At 25.8% G+C, this 20,715-nt stretch overlaps 1 protein-coding gene across 11 annotated transcripts in view; it reads left to right on the forward strand.

Moving 5' to 3' along the window:
• Positions 1-20,715, forward strand: part of LOC113549432 (glucose transporter type 1-like) — an 80,525-nt gene that overhangs the window by 31,842 nt on the left and 27,968 nt on the right. For 7 of the 11 annotated variants that reach the window (XM_026950723.1, XM_026950721.1, XM_026950729.1 and 4 more), the window contains exons 3-4: positions 11,220-11,304; positions 19,507-20,053. In XM_026950723.1, the coding sequence (XP_026806524.1) occupies positions 19,629-20,053 (425 nt within the window). In that variant the 5' untranslated portion in view covers positions 11,220-11,304; positions 19,507-19,628. Of the gene's footprint in view, positions 1-5,339; positions 5,546-11,219; positions 11,305-19,506; positions 20,054-20,715 lie in introns of those variants that run through there. The other 4 variants (XM_026950726.1, XM_026950727.1, XM_026950720.1 and 1 more) reach the window with 3 other exon arrangements.

Here is a 20,715-nt window from a genome sequence, read left to right on the forward strand (position 1 = left end):
TGAATAACTGAAAAACCTAATTGTTCAAAATTTGAATTATATACCTATATTAACATTTTTTTAAAGTTATCCACTGTTTAGTTTATAGTAAAATAAGGGTGGTTCTTATTTGAAAAACAGAAATTTATATCATTACACTCTCTAAGTATAGTACTAATTTAAATAGTATTTAAATTTAGAATATTATTTATTCAAATAATAATAACTTAAAGTATTAGATAAACAACTAAATCTTCTATTTTATTCTTATTTATAGAATTTAAAATAAAATTAAGTCTATTAAATTATTTATTCAGCAATGTTTACGAATAGGTAGGTACGTTGAAAATATTTTAAAATAACTCGACCATAATATATTCTTAGTGAAATTAAATTAACATTCAAAGCGTCAAAATATTTATTTTAATAACAGTTAAATACGAAATTTGCTATCAATGAAATATTACAATTTTATTCAACCATGAAAATCACCAAGAAATTAAAATATTTGTGTTGTTTAAATTTGTTAAATTAATAAAATAATTAATCCCAAGCAGTTATTAAAATAATTTTTTTATTATTGTAGTATTGGCACATTTTTACCTAGTGCAAATACAGTTTAATTAATCTAATAATAATTTATAGAGTATAAACTAAAATAATATATATTTTTCAACGTAAATAATTTAAAAATATTCGCATGTCTACTAATGCATAATAATCATGAAAATAATTGTTTCGTTTATACAATTATACTTGACAGTTAATGTAGAAATATCAAATTATCTTCTTAAGCATATTATATCAATACTTAATATAATATATTATATATTTACGTCTACATGGACAATATTACATATCAATTATTTTAATGATAACGAGTGTAATTTAAGAAAAATGCTTTCTTTAAAAAATGATAAATATATACATAATTGATGTACTACACTACATTTAAAAAAAGTAATAGTGAACATTTTATAGATCAATATACCTACATTATTTTAACGTAAATTCTAACTGTTAAATTTGTTTTCTAACTCTGGTTTGAAAAATATAGGTATAAGTATAAATAATAATTATATTTAAAAAAATAACATTAAACTGATAAATTTTAAATATTGACGTTCTAAAACATAAATGTCATCACTATACGTGTTTGGCATTCAAGCTTTTGGCAACTAAAAAGTATTTGGAATAATTGAATGGCCATTTTTAGACTGAATTCACATTTAATATATTTTTTTATCGCAGTGATAATTCTAAAAATTATATAGTTATAAAAAAAATATATGATCATTTAATGGCATAAACAAAATTAATGTGTATTTCGTTAGAATGTCGATATTCAAGTCGATATACTCTATTATAAATTCTTACTCCTGTATCTGGTTTGTTTGTACATTTATGGGTCATAACTTATAATGTATATGACAAACAAAATTATTGATGAAAGTTCAAATTGAAATATTATTTACTTTTTCGTGTATACTACAATTTTAAAATCATTTATTATTACAAATGTCATTATTGTTTATAAAATACTATACGATACCGGTCGTCATATAATATAGATATTTTTATATTTTCTACATTCTATATATGCACGCCATAATATGTATGTGCTATTAAAGAGCGAAAATGAACTAAATTATTTTTTTAAATAATTAAATGCGTCACATTAACATAATTTATTATTTTGAATAGTTCAAAACAACTCATAAATCCGAAGTCGAATAAAATTACCGTCCGCCGACTGCAGCTAGAAAGGCTCATATATGTTTACTACTAAAATAATAAGGTATTTGTTAACGATGCAGGTATAGCAGAACGTATAATAGGTGATGAAGGGTTGTAACGTTTTAAGTCTTTCGATTGAAACCGCGTCTATACAATATATTAATAGGCAATAGGCATACTATTTAGATGACATTTTGACGTAAATGCTTCGTTGTTGCGTCGACCGTTTACTCGGACGCTTTTGTCTTTCACCCCGCCAAATCCATACCCTATACCTAATAATACTGCTATAAATCTACAGTGTTAAAGTTGTGTATACTCGGTACTTATGTATAGGATCCATTTTTTAAATATTTAATGTACCTATATAATCTTTACAACAATTTACAACAAGCATACTTTCAATAGTATGAATACTGCACGACATGTAAGACATAAAAGAAGTCACCGAGCACCGACATTATATTATAATATGTTCTATTGAAAATCGTCAGGAGGCGCATATATATAACTCGATTATCCTACCGAAGTTTTACGACTTTTACTTGGATCTATAAACTTATATAATAGAATTTCATTATATTGTGTAATGTGTAAAATTTTAAATGCAATAAATCCTATACATCATTCCGCAGAGGCGTAGGTACATGGTAGTATGGTACATAATATACATATATGAAATAACCATCTATTCTTACAATAATAGGTACATGTGAAAAATATACACCTGATGTGCGTCTTACCTTATATTTTACGAGCGCTGAGCTCTTTCAGGCACACATGTAATATCCTCAGAAATCGTTCGAGTGTTATTCTGTTAAACAACCTACAAGTGGACGATCATTTTCCTAGAACTGATCACGATTCACGGCTGTCTTTAGTCGTGTAAAGGCGGGTTACCACTACATAGTGAACGTGTACGTGCATAAAAAAACTTTTCTGTGATTGATTGATATACACGGTAAGGGTTTGGTATACCAGAGAGTTTATACGTTTTTACCACACGTATAACCACGATACCATGAAGTTGGATCTAGTTCAACTATTTCCGTCCGAACGGTCCAATTTGGGTGATAGCAGCAATTACAAATTTAAAAATATTAACATTTACCGTGCTTACTGGAGTATTTTTCAACTTTTTTTTGTATGAACAACCGTACGTGTACAATAAAAGTGAACGGTCACTGAAACCTACCTAAACTGACCAACGGAAAATTCAAATAATATATTAGTGAAATGGAAACTTAAAAGTTCACTGTATTTTATAGGCAACCGCGGTATAGATACCCTAATTCCATATCATGGTATCTGATATGAAATTTCTTGATTTTGAACATAATGTGCATATGTAGGTTTGTAAAATCCAAGTAAAACTATTGTAATTAGACGTACAGCATGACAAAGTTATATAAGTATACCAGACTTTTCAGTTTGCTCCCGACGGACACGTTCGATTAGGCGTGTACTTCAAGATAGTTGATAATTTACGTTTTATCTCTTTTAAATTTAACATAAACAGACCTGTCTACGGCACATATAATAATATTTTAAATTTTCTTAATATTTCTCTACTCTCTGACCGTTGTAGTACACTTTTACTCTCTAAATTTTTACAAAAACTAATATTAGGTTCAATAAAATATTTGTATTTGGATATCGAGTACTTTAATGTTATACATTTTTATTTTTTTTTTACATTTTTGAAGATTAGAATGCATTACCTTCTACCCATTATATTTTTAGACACTCTAAATAAAAAAATTGTTGATTATATAATATATATTGCCCACTCCCCAAAAAAATACGGTAACATTATCACATTTTTTTAGGTAAAATAACTGCAGACAATTTTAATTAACAACGTCGCTAGAGGACGTCTCATAAATCGATAAATTCTTAAATACAAGTATTAAACATAATGAATAATATTATCTAATGAACTCCTTATATAATACACATAATTTTGATATTATATTATTTTTATATCTACATAAAACATTAAAAAGAGAATAATCATTTTATTTATCTTGAATGCTAGACCGCTAGGGAGAGGCACGTGTTTGCGTCAGTGGTGTATTTTAGGTGGGAAGGGGGCGATTTACATGGAGGACAGATCCCCTCTTGGTCTTTTATATTTTATTGATTTAAGTTTAATCATGTTTTATATATTTATAGTGATATAAGATAATATTATAGAAATATAGAATAAAATTATCGACAATTTTACACTATACTTATATTATAATATTGATATGAATATAAACATTAGTTAATATTATGATCGATACCCGTAGTCTATAAATGGCTTACTGCTAATTATAATTGAAAATATTTCGTGTATTAAAATATTGTCAATCGCCATTATTTTTAATAGCCATCCCGCTATAACCATTCTTTATTTTATTGCTATTTTAAGGTAATTGGTAGCTTGGTAGCTAGTGGATCTGTAATAAATGATAAATTGATAAACATCATACAATATTTCAATTTTCAGCTACCTATTTAATACTTTTATGTGATACCTAATACATAACATATTGATATTATGGGGCAAGGGTATGTATTAAGTAGTATGTACTATGTTATAAGTTATAAGTTATAACTAATATTGTAATATATTATGAGTTCGCTTAACGTTCTAAATAATTCCAGTAATACAATAGAAATAATAGAATACAGGTAACAATTGAAATAAAATATTAAAATACGAGTTATTAAATTTAAACATAGTTATCTTATAAAAATTATTGCTTGAACAGTTTCATAAATATATACCTATATAAATGTGTATTTACTAATAATATTATCAACCCTAAACATTTTTAAGAAACAATATTTGTGAATTTGTGATTTTGATGGTAAGTTTACCTGAGGACTACCCTTGAGGAAATAATATATTTGCCAACGTACAACGTATATTCCCCTTCCCCCTTGACAAAATCCTAAATACGCCACTAATCTGCTCATGTTTATACCTATTACCGATTTAATATTTATTACATATTTACTGTACGTCTCTACCTATACATAATTTACCAATCATTACTGATTATGAAACCATATCACTTAAATTAAATTCATACTTATTAGTTTTTGCAATTTCCGCCTATTTATTTTTAAATGATATAAAATACAATAACAGTAAGAGATCTCAAAGTTAGCAAAATTTAATAAAAATACCAAGCGAATATATTTTTTATCACTATTAAATGTAAAAATCAAAAAAATCATAATTGTTTGTTTATCACAAAAACAAAAATAAAATTAATAACGATTAATTATTTATATCATATATTATATTATTTATATTATACCTAATTATTATTGCCATAGCTAATGGAACGAACCGCTCGTTTGACGTAATGTCGTACTGCAGGGCAACTATCGCACGCCCAGCACAATACCAACCGGTTTCGCGTGGTTTTGCCGAGTCTATTATCAAATAGTAATGCAATCATCACTATCACAACTTTACTCGCGCAGACGTAGTCGGTTAACCGTTAGTAGTCACTACTCACTAGTCAGTCATGCAATCACTTTGGGAGTAGGATATCACCATGGTGTGGCTCGCCTGCCACTTACCACTCCCTTGTTAGTATGTATTTGTACAGTTGTACTGCTTTAGTAATGTTATGATAGCCACGCGATTAGTATGTGCGTGTGTCAGTTGAACGCTTGTCCGTCGTTGGTTCGATCGGTACTCGAGTGATTGTAGCACTATAATTTATCGATTCTGCGATCTGCAAAACATTAGAACGTACTTCGTTTTGTTGTTCCATTCGACACGACACTGCGACAGTGGCGCTCTGAAAAACTGATTTCATTCCCGGTAATAACAACTTTCGTCCGACAAATCTGAAAATTCATATTTATTTTAAGTTTAATACTTACCTAACGGTTATATAATGTCTTACATTATTGATACATCCGTAATAACTAATAATCTGACCATTTTAAATTTGAGAAAGTAAATAAATATATTTATTCAAATAAATGTTCCGCTGTCATCAAAATTTAAGTTATAAGCAATTGTCATTATATATTATAATATAAGCCAATATTAAATTGCATTTTGCTTATAATTTTTAAAGCAAAAGAATTTTCTTATTGAAAATTGCAAACTAAAGTATGGTATAACTATACTTATTATATATATTAAAGTAAAAACACTAAAAACATTATGTTCCGCTTGATTTTATTTTATTATTAGTAATAAGTAATATCTAATAAACTAAAAAGTAGTCGACTTTAGGTATACTTAAATTTTACTCAAAATTTCACGATAGGTATCTCAAAAAAAAAATAGTAACTTCGTCAAATAAACATCATGAATATGTCATAATTAATGTAACCTATATTAATTTGGAGTTCACGAAGATTAAATTATTTTTATAACATAAATTAGATAATAAATAATAACTACCTACATGCGGCAGATAATAAAAGTTCTCTTAAATGATGACAATATCTTCTACACCAATATAGAATCTATATAGTATACCTACTAATATAATTAAATTTAAAACTATATTTAAAAAAACAAATAAATATACCATATACTTATTAAATTTATTTTCCACAGTAAATATTAATTACTAATGACATGTGTAGACACTAGACGTGTATACTGTGTACTGTATAGTAAATTATAATTATTATGACAACATACCTTAATAAATAATATAAAGGCATAAAGCCTTTATAGTTTATTCGGTAACAATGTATTGTATAATGTTTAGTAATTTGTAACAATTACAAAATATATCTACTATGAAACTAATTGAATCTCTATATCTACTATTTGTTATAACTTATAATAGTTAAAATATATAATAGGTTTACATTAATACATTAATACTCCACATATTATTTTAAATTGTAGCGTCTTGCGTGTCGTTCATATCGTGTGCACATTGGTAGATTAATGATCACGCAAACAAGAAGTTGTAAGAAAAGGAAAACGTATTAATTTTAAGTTGAATATATCTACATATCTAGATTTCTATACTATAAACATGACGCAAATTAAACGTGCATATTATGTATAATGTACACATACTAAAATATCTAAATGATTATTTCACTTATTTCGATGTATATGTGCAATGTGTATGCGTAAAAAAATATTTCAAACATATTAAATTATACATAATTTTATTATTTTTAGTAATGTTTTGTCTTTAAAAAAAATAAAATTGTTTAAATGAAGTTAAAAAATATTGATATGGATTAATATTCCGTAAAATGTTCCTGTCTCCGAAATTAAAATTTCAAATTTTATAAAACAAAAACAAAAAATTTTTATTCGAATTTGGATGTTTTATACAGGCTCACTTTAAATATTTAAACTTTTGAAAATTATAGTTGACTTATAAAATAATAAGGCAAAGAATTAATCATATAATTTCGTTAATACTTGTTTATATAATAATATATTTAATCACTAGTTAATTTCTAGTAGGTTTATTGCGACTATGTTGGATGTGGGCATGTGGCAAAAAAACAGTGCAGTTGTTGTTATTTTATGTGAAAAGTTATCATCACGCTATTCTAAAACCAATGCATTTCTAATTTCACCGCTTAAAATCTGGTAAATATTACCATGTTTACTTAATGATACATTGAATACTTAAATAGAATGATTCTCTTTGTATATTATATTAGAGATACCACATTAAGTGGTATATGTGACATTCCATGTACCACTTATAGTGTAGTCACTATATAGTGGATACGATTCAATTCTCACTAAGTCATTCTTAATTTAGAATATATATTCTGTATTGGTTAGCACTGTACTAATTTCAATTATACACCCAATTAAGTTCACATCAAATGCACTATTAAACTAAAGCTGGTTTTGTATAATTTAGCTAGTTTAACCTCGAAATTTTAATTTTGTCTTCAGCTACAGTCCACAGAGATTATTTATTTCATTGTAATCTCAAAAAATATAACTAAAGAAATTAGATAATTAAATATTGTTTAAAAATGTACTCGTTTCTGTTATTCTGGTCTAATAATAAATTGCTATACATAATTATGAATTTCTATCTCGCATGCACAGAAATTTTAATTTTAGATGCCTGTTAAAGCTTTGGAAATATTACCTTTTTTCCATTTTGTGAATAGTAAATACTTTTTTTTCACCCTACGTAATAATTATTGACGAATACACTAATTTCACGCATAAATAGATTACTATAATAAAAACCTTATCATTAAGTTAAAAAAAAAATATTTCGCTTTGTTCAAAGTAATTGTTTTATCTTACCACTTATTATGTAAATTAAGCACAATAAGTATAATTTGTACTTACTACTCGGACGCCAGTCTGGATATTTTTTTAATTACTTTTCCTAAAAACAAGCATTTTCATTGTAGATAGGTATATATTACATGTGAATTTATTAGACTAATCTAAATTAACTAAAGCTAAAAATGTACCTACTTAGGAATGTTCATACATTATCATTTGTAATAAGCAGATAATAAGCATAATGATAGATATTTTTTGAATTACATAGTTCAAATATAATAGTTAGAAATTATCGAGATTTCCAATTTAGTTGACATTACATGCATACATCATAACGTTAGGGGAAAATCTAATCTACTATAAGTAGAAAACTATGACACAAGTTATCAGCTATGCAGTGTATACCTATTGCCACTATTATGTCCTTCAAAACTGTTGTTTGACACCATTAATTATCAAAAATATAATTGTTTTTATTAGTTGATATTATATTAGTATTAATTATAATATACTATATATATATATACTAGATCCATACTATATTTTAGGTATACAATTATTATTGTGTTTATAATATATCGCTTTATTGATTTTTAATTAATTAAATCTTCTAAATTATTTCAAATAGTTACCTACTGTATTTATTTATTGTCATTTGCATATGTTTACCATAGTTGTACATTTGACCAGTATTAAATAAGATTTGTATGAATAACTAATATTTAACATTAATTTTTTTTTTTTTTTTTTGATCGTTGGCTCACAAAAAAATATTATAAAAGTTTCCTATATTTTATGTATCAAATAAAAAAAATGATTTCCTAGATTTTCAAGTAAAATGTATCATATTTATCATTGATGACCAAATAATAATTGATACAATTGTAACTTACACATTTAAGTTTTTACTGGGATAAATTGGAAGTATTATAATTTTAACCCATATAAAAAGTAAGATAAATGTAGATACATATTTTAATATTTACATTATCATAATATCATATTTAAATAGGTACCTACAAATAAAATTAATTATATATTTTCGAACGAGCCATTAAAGCCTCTGTATAATTCCATATAAAATTTTTTTGTTTAATGCCTTTCTACTTACATTGATATAAACTACAACAATTCAATGTATAGAGGGAAAACAGGTATTATGATTTATTAGTTTATTTCTTCTTTTAAGTTGTATTAACATATATATATATAATATATTCTAAAATTGCATGTTGATTTGAAATAAAGTATTCAAAACGTGTTCAATTGTAGATAATATATGTATGAAATGTTTTCATAAGATTTATGATTGCATATTTGCATATTTGAATCACTCATAAATATACTGTGATCATTGTTAGATGCAATACGCGTAATTAAATATTACATTTTTTTTTTTACAGTATTGGAATATTTAACTAAAAATTCCGTGGAATTAACCCTTTTACTGGAATAGACACATATACTTGTCCACTGATAAGCAATTATGTGGTGCTATAGACACATTTATGCTTCTTGTTATTTTAAAAATCAATTTTCATTAATGTGTTAATACGAGAAGTTATCAACTATTAAATCAATAGCTAACATAACTAATTAATATCTGCTAAAATAATGACTAAAAAATATATATATATAAAAAAAAATTTACCTTTTACAATTTACAATACAAAATAAATATAAATATTTAAAAATACAGTTTTATACCAATACAGTATAGTGTATACTGAAAAAAATAAATTCACCAGTCAGCGGGTGTTATTATTATGGTATATTCGAAAACTCTTTTTTTACATTTCACAGTAGGATAAAAACTATTTTAATTGTTTGAGGTTGTATATAATGAACTTATTCCTGGTTTTTTTGTATAGTTATTATTTTGATAAAAAATAATTCGTCGATGGTTGAAAAATAGGTAAAAATAGGCTTTTTACTTGCGCATGTTTATATATTATGATGTTTAAACCAGTTCTATCACATATATTAAATTTATTGTACCTAAGCTATACAATATAGATAAATATAGTATGTTCATGCTAAGAAATGTGCAACATTAAATGTTTCAGCTGGATAACCTTAAATTTAAATGGGCAATGAACTTTTGGGATGTGAAACATATTAACAAAATATATATTTTGAGAAAAATTAAAAATTATAATACTTTTCGGACGCACAAGCACAATATAACATATTTTTTTTATTTTTAACATATTTTTTTTAAATTAGCAAAGCTGATATATTTTAAAGATTCGGATAGCCATTTTTTAAAAGTTTTTATATGATTATTAAGTTAATAAAGTTAGAGTAAGTTGAAATTTACGAACAATTTAATATTCAGTTTTTAAAACATTTTTTTTTTGTTTTTGTCATTTATTCTAATATCATTCATTCATACCTGAGAGATAAGATAAAAAATAATTTAAATTTAAAATAGGTATTAAAAATTATAAAAGTTAACTCATTTTAAATTTATTTAGATTTGGTTATTAAATTAACCCTATATATAGTGTTTATTTATGTCTTATCTGCGTATAGTAGTAAAAATTAACAATATCAAAGAAATCTTACCTAACCTATCGAATAAACGTGGTTAAAATTTCGTTATAAATATATTATTCGTTAATTTAAAAATTACTCTAACTTTGTAAACTTTGTTACCTCCTCTAAAAATATATTTTATACAAAAAATTATTTAAAACAAATTGGATAAGCTCACTCTGTGAGCATGTTAAATTCCGATTTCTAAATGTATCTTAATACAACGCAATGAACTTCAATTCCATATACCTAACTATGTACAGTAACTATACTAACAATAAATAAATATATTAATATCAACAATCTTAACTATGTACTGATAACTAACTAAATATTATTCAGAATTATAATAGTTATTAGCTGATTTTTCAATAATAATAAATAAAAAAATATTCACCATATCTTATCTAATTCTATTATTTTTAAAGAATCTTTAATGTTTTAATTTTATTTATTTTTAACATTTATTTTGATTAGATGCATTATGTAAAGTACTTCATTTATTATGCATATAGATCATTTACTAAATGTCCAATATATGCTGAAACTGTGAAATATATCAAAGACTAAGAGAATACATTTTTATAACTCATCTGTAAATTATTTTTGAATAATTATACGTTGTATAATGTATATAGTCTAAAGTAATATGTACACACTTTAATATAAATAAGTTTTTTTATTTTATGTATTATATGTGTTTCAGAAAGTACCTATCATTATCAACACTTAAATCATAAACAGCAAAGAGATAAAAATAAAAAATGAATAAATATCTGTTTGGGGTTGAGGTAAGTTATATCTCGAATTGTTAAAAATTAAGTTTATAAATGATTACGTATATATTTTATTTTTATATTTATACATGTTAAGTAGCTTTAATTATATAAAACATAATCAAAAATATTTTTTAAATTAATAATAATGTTAATAAATATGTATAAAGCATATATTCCATTGATCATCGATTATCATACATTTTTCTTTATATTATCAATATAATCGTATATTCGTGTATAAATTATAATTATTATTCATGGTATAGTATTCTCATGGGAGGGCCGGCATTAATACCTATTGTCGGTTATAGTGTCAATATAATATTGCATATTATTTAGTATTTACTACCCAGGACTATTATATAAATGGTATACAAAATGGTAATTTTAACTATGAACACTATTATTATATCAAAAAGTTTTAAATTTTGGTTTTCAAAATTTTAAATGCTCATAATTTTCACATTATAGCCGCCTTTATTTTTTCCACAGTTGTTAAAACTTTAAAAGATTAAAACTAATATCAATGTTTGGTTTTTAAAAAACTTATTTTTTTTTGTTATAATTTAAAACAAAATATTAAGTAAAAATTGCGTATTACTTTTATGTATTTTACAATTTATAAACGAAGTTGATAATTTTTGATACTTCCAATTATATCGATTATCTAAGTTTAATGATATTATGTTACCCTATCGTACATTATATGTACACACGATATCTATATTAAAAAGGAGATCAGTAATGGCATTTCTAGATATATTATGTTCAATGTTCATATACATGATAAAGTTATGTATATGACCCTTGTTTTGTGTTTATGGATGGTCTTTACGAGCTAGGAGTGAGTTGGATCAAACATATCACATACCTACATGGTACGCATCCACTGTTCTAAGCAAAGACCTATTTGCATTAATCATAAACAAGTTTAAAGTTCATCTGACAGGTTACAATTTATATTTTGCATGTTTCCTGCTCTTTAGCCTGAATAGTCTGAATTATGTTATTCTTTCCATCCCACCTGTTCGACTCATTTTATTTTTCCGCTCGCCACAATGGTACCACTATTCTTTAAACAGTTTAGTGACTAAACTTTAGTCAGTTTACCGCCTATTTATGTACAACGGTTGTATTTTATAAGTATTCGTGACTACTGTGAAAATTTTATGTCAATCATAAACATGAGTGATCGTCCTATGGGTTTCAATTTGATTTTAAATGAACTAAATACAATTATTTAATAACTTAATCTATTGATTCAATTTATTTAATGCTTAATGAGTAATAGCACATACAAAATATCATATTAAAAAAGGATTCATTTCTATAGAAAATACCTATTATACATTTTATTACACACAATTCATTATATACATTTTCATAACTAAAAAAATAAATCTTTGTAAGATATGTTGAATAATTTTATTATTGACCCACTATTATTAACAAACATTTTAAGTTCAATTTTTATTTTTCAGTCAAAGTATAATAAAACATTATACATTTTTTATTTTATTATCATGCCGTTTTTCAAGTTTTCTTTTTTTTTGTTATCACTTTATATTTTTTATTTATTACTGTTAAGTAGATTTTTGTTGTTGAAAATATTGATTTTTAAATTTTAAATCAATGGTTAATCTAATATATTACAAGGCCTTCAAAATTTTGTAGAAACAATAGGATATTCTCCACTTATGTAACACATTAAATAGTATGTACATTTTTTCTAGTTTTTCATACAGTCATACCATATCGATCACGAGGTAATCCTTATGTTAAAAAAATACTCAACCTAATCTAATAATTAAAATTATAAAAAAATGTCAAATCCTAATACCTACATTAAATTTTGTAATAAAAATTATAGATGTATGGCGCTGTGTTCCCTTCTCTGTCGCCATCCAGCCTAGTTAAAAAAATACCAACAAAATTACTAATTATATTATATTTGTTTATTTACTGATTGAATTGTTTTCTTTATTTCTAATAATAGAAAAAAAATATATTTATAAAAATAATTTCATTATTTAAAAGTAATATTTGCTTTATAGTTTATATTTATTATAAGTCATTAATTTATTGAATTCATTAAATATAATGTTTCTAAAGAAAATTTTTAAATATAAAAAAACTGCCTTATTATCTGAGATTATAATTTTAAGAATAGTGATATATTTTATTACTGACACTTGGGCCTAAATGTGTTTTTTTAAAACGTGAGTCCCGTATATTATAATATAACATATCAGTAGATAATATTATTCTTTTAAACTATTGTATCATTTGATTTAGTGTATCTACTGTTGGCAATATTTTAATTTCAAAGAAATGTTATAGTATAAAATAAAAAGTTTATTAACTACCCCTCGTTTCTTATTGTCTATATTTTAATGAATAACGGAAAAGTTAATTATTATAATTTTCTATTTAAATTGTCAGGAGACAAGTAAAAGAAGGGACCTAAATTACGCACTAGCAATAATTTTCTTTTATTATGCTCGGTCGATTATGTTGAAAACCACTTTGTTTTATTATAATTATTCGGTAGTTTCAGTGACCTATTAGGAAACTTAGTGACCTTTTTCACATGCCATTAGGGTACTTATATAACTTATGAAGATATATTTTTCTTTATTTATTTTGATGCTTGATCTTTACTTTATGAATACATTAATAACAATTTAATAAAATAATCTATAATTATATTTTTTGGATTTATACCTATATTAGATGAAGAATTAAAAATAATAAATTATAGTTTAATATTTTTTATATATTCTGATATTTCAAATTTGTTATAAGTTTCTTATTGGCTATATATTTTTAAATCATGTATAGTGTATACTTGCATAATAGATTACAATGGTGGTTATCCTCGAAAATGTAGGTATTGCTGAGGATATTCTGGAGTTCCACTTACTTACAAAAAAATAAATAAATTTCACAGAAAATATAAAAAAACTAAATAAATATCACCTCCGTGTTATCCACCCGGAACTACAAAATAATCAATATTCAGTCAGAGCAGAGTCACATCTATATTTCCAATTTTTATTAATTTTTCATGATATTAAATTATAATTTGTTTAATAATTTAAAACAAATTTGTTTGACTTTATAGTAGAAACGATGTTCAAAGTTCTATTTCGAGGTTGTTACTTTTAGCAAATTTAATTCATATTTGTTATTGTAGGGGCCAAAAGTAAAACATTTTCAGTATTTGAAATATAATCAAGAAAGCAACAAAAAAATTTGGGAAAAACTAGAATTTTTACGTAAAATTGATTTCTTACTAAATTGATTTTTTTTCTTATATTAAACCTCACCTAACTATAGAAACTTTAAATTTTCAGCGAATATTCATATTAGAAATTACTAGGCATGAATTAGTTTTCAAACAAAATCACAAAATTCTTAAAAATATTTGTAGGTACTAATACGTAAACGATAATTTATTCTCATCGTCATTCAAAGCGCCTACAGCCTAAAATATTATCAAATCAATTAATTATAAGTTTTAACAGTATGTAAACAATTTTTCTAGTGTAGTTGTACAAGAGTAAATCCGTATAAATTATTTAATTTTATTATTATTTTTTTTTTCTTATTTGTTACTAACATTGATTTAAAATATATTAACCTATACCTACTGTAGCTATTAGAACATAAATTATTTAAATTTCTTATTTTCATAAATTCAACGTTTCCTTAAATTAATGTATAAACCACAATCTACAACAATGAAAATATGAAACATTACTTTGTACGTATATTAAACATAAAACAACTAGAAAATATTTAAATGCATATATTATATACATAATTTTATGTTGTTATGAATTCGTGTATCTGTTGTATTATTATTCAAGCGTGATTAAGTATCATTAACAAATTATCTCTACTGGAAAAATGTAATTTTTTTCACCTTTTGACCGCTTAAATATTTTCTCATGAATATAATAAATTATAGATCTCATACAAATATTTAATGTTAAGTTTTTATTTGTACAAATTAAATGTTCAAGAATAACTTAGAATTAAATATAAAATATAATGATTGTTTTATATAAAAATTATTTTTATGATTACATAGTATCAAATAAATAAAAGTCTTAAAGTTTTAAAAATACATATTTAACTGTAGTATAAATATAAATGAAAAGGGGTTGTGTTATCCTGTAAATCTGTATAATAATGTACTAATATGTATCATCAATTATAATTTGAAATACTATCTGACCTTAATATTTCCATGTTGTCGATAATTGTATAACTAAAAATAAATTCAGACACGATGTATTTACCTACTTATAATATTTTGGTAAAAATAACAAATATTAAAATAATTATATTAACTATAACATATTTTGAAATAAAATATAAGTACTGTTGAAAATCAATCTTTAATATTACTTTAAAGTTTAAATATTGAAGTCCCTTGTTCTTTATTTGTTGGTACCTAATTTGTTTAAACTTTATATAGTTTTGAACAATTTCATGCTTATCATATTATTATCCGCGTATTAGATATAGGGACGGATTGCACCGATTCTTTGATTTCTTATTTCATATTGGAGTCGAAATTAAAATCAGAATCAATTCATTACCGCAATTAAATAAATATATAAATACATTTATCTGGTCCGAGAGATTACGTAATCAATTTCACAAATCAGTATTCAGTGCAAATACTGAGTATTCTACAGAGGCAGCCGCTGCAGTTAAGGGCCGTTAGGCTTATAGGCCGATCGGTTTGATTTTAGATAAAATATATTATTATGATTTAATCTACTGATACATTTATATAATTATGTTTTTAACAACTATACCAAACTAATTATTCCAAATTATTATAGTTTGACTGAATTGTGTAAAATGTGCTTGCGTTTCCGCCAAAAGCCAATGAATTGAATGAATATTTAGTTGCGGCGTTGCATATAAAATATAATTTTAAACAACTCAATTATATTTAGGTAAATGTTATAACTGAGATTTATATTTCTTAGATGTATATTAAAACGTTATGCATTACAAACCAACAAAAAACAGTTGCAGTTTGTTTAATTTAGAGATACGTATTCTGATGGGTCAGTCAAAAAAAACATTACCCCAATATAAATGATTCTGATGCACAACCCTAAATGTGTATATTGATTATTGATATAATTGACAAGTAGTATTAATTTTCATGCTAAATTACCTAGCTACAATTTATTTATTTATTTCATGTATAGTAATATTATTTCTCGAACGTATGTGATTACCGCCTTATCTGACTGTGACGTCGTTGTCGCTCACCGACGTATTTCCCACAGTATGTCTGCTGTAAAGTAGGCTTGGTCGTGATCAGTGGTCAGTCTGACTTTCGTAAACTGTTCCTAGCAACAGCGAAATGATTAGATTTGGTGCCACATAATTCAAGCCATTTAACGAGCCTCGGGAAATTATTTTTGGTAAAACTGCTAAACTCCCGTGCACTAGTCTCTAGATAACCGATAATTGTCAACACTTAAATATTTAATATTATATACCAATTAATACTATATATGTGTACTATATGAGTACTATATGTTGGATTTAAAATATGTTGCACAATATTGTCAAAAATTATTGTTTCATAAATATTCCTATTTTCTAGCTGTTCTATAAATTTTCAGCTCTAAAATGTGATGATACAAAAATATTTTTTTTATTGTTATCTAAACACATTAAATATTAAGACCAATGCAATAGGCTCAAAATCTAAAACTTAAAGTCAAAACAATGTTTTGAGTGTTGAGCTGATTCGATATTTAAAGTTTATGTAGAATACTAGAGTATACTACAAAAGTCTTTATTAGGACCTTTATAGTGAAAAAACTTACCAATCACAAAATAAGTTATAATAACATTAAGACATTGAAGTTTAAACCTATATTTATCGTAAAACAAATCGCTAAAGTAGGTATAGCAAAAAGTTTCGTTATTTTCGTCAATAAACTTTTATTTTAGTTTGTTTTAGTAAAAATTAGACTTTTATGTGTGTATTTTGCTGTAACTTATATTGTTTATCTGAAATGCTTCACTTATTACATATTTAATATACATAATTAATGTATCAAGGGCAAGTTATATAACAAAATATATTAATATTTATTTGTATTTTACTAAGTATATTATTTACCTTGTATGTGGGTACATTTTCCTTATTATATACAATTATAAATTTTAATCATAATAATATTGTTTTATAAGACAGAATTAATTTAATTTTGTAATTTAAATTACAAGATTATATTAATTTTATTATTTCAATTTTTAATTGGTGGTTACTCATTGCATACATAATACTAGTGTCTAGTATTGAATTATATTTCAACATTTAATCTTTATTATAACATGTTTCATTTTCTTCTTTCTTCAACAGTTGTATACCGAATTTATTATTTATAAAATTTGAAAATCTGAATTATAAATATAATCAACGGTTAATTACGTCTTATTAAACTATAAAATTACTTGTTTATAACATATGTTATCAACGAAATATAAAAAATAAAGACAGAAATAATACAATTATATTGACTCTTCATTCATCGGACGGTTATCAGATAATACTTTTTGATCAAAATATATCAATTTGCAATTTTCGCATGCAAAACTATAAATAAAACAATAATGACTTAATGATTAAGTATCTACCTATCCATTTTCAAAAAAAATATTGATTATTATTCTTAAAAATTACTAATTTGTGGATACGTATGAATTGAATTAATTTTTCTAGTCGAACCTTACTGTAGGTACTATTTTTTGTTTTAAAAATATTTTTATAAAAATTCTTATTTGTTTCTCGGAGAACGCCCGAGAATAATTAAATAATAATAATAATTTTAACCGTTAACAACAACGCGTTTTTCATGTTTAATTGAAATATTCTTAATTAAAAATGTATTTGTACGACCGGCAACCAATACGTAGACATAATTCTATAGGTACTTACGTATTTATTGACATGTATTTATATATTATGGCACAATTTTAATTAATAGTATCGCTATAATCCAATAAAGTATGATAAAGATTAATAAAATAACATAAATATTATATTGACCTATACTCTATATAGTATATAATTTAGTATCTTTTGACTATTACGATTTATAAATATAAATGTAAAACCTGAAGATTAAATTAAAAATTTCAACTAGTACACAATATAAGATCGGTTTTATAAATTAAAAAAAATATATTAGTGTTTTATACAACTCGTACACTATACTACGGGTACATATTATTTTACTTACCGACTATTTTAATTTATAATATTATCTTTAACATAATGTATAGTTAGGTACCAGTAAGGTATAGACGTATAGTGCATAGAGTCTAACTGTCTAAGTCACGCTTTTATTATTAGATGATTCCTCCTTAGTTAACTTATTGTAAATAATATGGGTTGTGGCTTATAATTATATTTAGTTGTAATAAAACCGCATAACATACTCATAATACATATATAGTTAAAGAAAGTATTTGACCTTATTAAGAATACAAAAGAAAAGATTTTTTTCTTTTTCTGTTAATTGTCAGTTTCAAAGCATCATCGACGATTTTTGTACGCTTTTTAGAGGGCATCTCATTTAATAGAATTTCGTAAAAAAAAAATCCCAGTATAAATGTTAATCAATTCATATACTTGCTTAATTTTAATAAGAGCTGGGATTTGGGTACTTGCTCAAAAAACTATCGAAAAGTGATTTTAAAAATGACAAATAATACATTTTAAAAATGTCTACTTAATACCCTTGAAAAATTACACATATTTTTTGATAGACATGCATTGAGATGAATACAATGATTTAATTTTTAGAATTTTTAACACTTCTTTGTCTTAAATAAACTAAAAATAATACAAAAACGAAATACCAAACTTGCATACACACAATATTTAATTAAAATTAACCCATCGTATTATATCATTAATGTTTATATCGAGAATATTTATTTTTCCAGTACGGTAAATTTTTCTAATTGCCCATTTAATATTATACACAACATGATATACGGGTCTAGCATATTATAGACCGCACAAATTACACAAACTTGGATTACCTACTCGGCTACTTATAACTTATTAGTTAACTACTATATACACCATTCAATGCATGCCGTCTCTATGTGTATATACATAGCTTTGTGGTGAATATGTGTGTGATATGGGCTATTCAGGTGTTGGTGTCGACGGTTGGTGTGAGGAGTAATAGCAGCCGGCACGTGGTATCGCCGCTGCACGCCGCGGGCCGGTCTGGTGGAGCGCCGTGCGACGGCACCGCCCGCCGTGGATTCGTTGTATGAAAGTGTCGAGCAGCAGCGGCAGAGTTTGTGGAGGAGGAGGCGGAGGCGGTGTTTGCGGCAACGGCGACGGAGACGGCAACGACGCTGGAAGCCGCGGTGACGTCGGTGGCGGTGGCGGCGGTGCGCCCAACAACAACAACAACAACAACAACAACAACAGCAGCAGCAGCAGCAGCACCAGCACCAGCACCAGTACCAGCACCAGCAGCCCTCCGTGCAGTGAGGGTGGTGGCGGCGGCGGCGGCGGTAGCGGCCTGGTAGCTGGCGTGCTGGTCAGCGATCAGGGCGAAGTGATCAGCGACCGGTATGTGGGCGTGGCAAGGCAATTCGCGTCGCGTCAAGCGTCCGAGCGTGGCTCGAATAAGGCCGACCAAAGCGACGGTAGTGACGACGAGACCACGCTCAGGCAAATGCTTGTGAGGTAAGCTACTAAGCACCATCACCATAGTTGCATGCTTGCCGACTACTTGACAAACGCCAACTACGCTGCTATTATAATCGAATATATATATATATATGTGTATACATTTTACATGCGATATTATACCAATAATATATTATAATAACTATTTATAGCATAACCGAAGAAGCGACACTACAAAATATTATTCATATGTGTGTATGCTGTGTATATTATAAAATAGATAAATGGACGGAACCGGTCGGTGTAATAATCCGGCTAGTCTGTCCTATAACCTATGAGAATTAATTCAATCATACATCAGGAAGTATTGATCAATAATTGGAACCTATTATAATATTTTATAATTTTTTAAAACAATTATCGGAGCACATCAGATTATTTTTTGCTGTCTTATTAGGTACATACATATTGATTCTCTGCAGTGATGGATAAAGAGAACTCTCATCTTCTCGTCCCGTCGACTCCGTTAAGTTAGGCCCGTTTTCGCCCATTCTGGCCGTACTATTATACGTTATTGTAATTTGCAGTGCTATTATATACACACGTTGTATTAAAATGTATAATAAACCAAAATTGTCAGATGAACCCGTGTCAAGTATTAAAGTCAATAAATATAGCGTTAATATCTTTTCTTTGTTATCCAAGGCCAAGGCGTCTGC

The sequence above is a fragment of the Rhopalosiphum maidis genome, chromosome 4 (genome assembly GCF_003676215.2).
Source record: "Rhopalosiphum maidis isolate BTI-1 chromosome 4, ASM367621v3, whole genome shotgun sequence".
Taxonomy (NCBI): Eukaryota; Metazoa; Arthropoda; class Insecta; order Hemiptera; family Aphididae; genus Rhopalosiphum; species Rhopalosiphum maidis.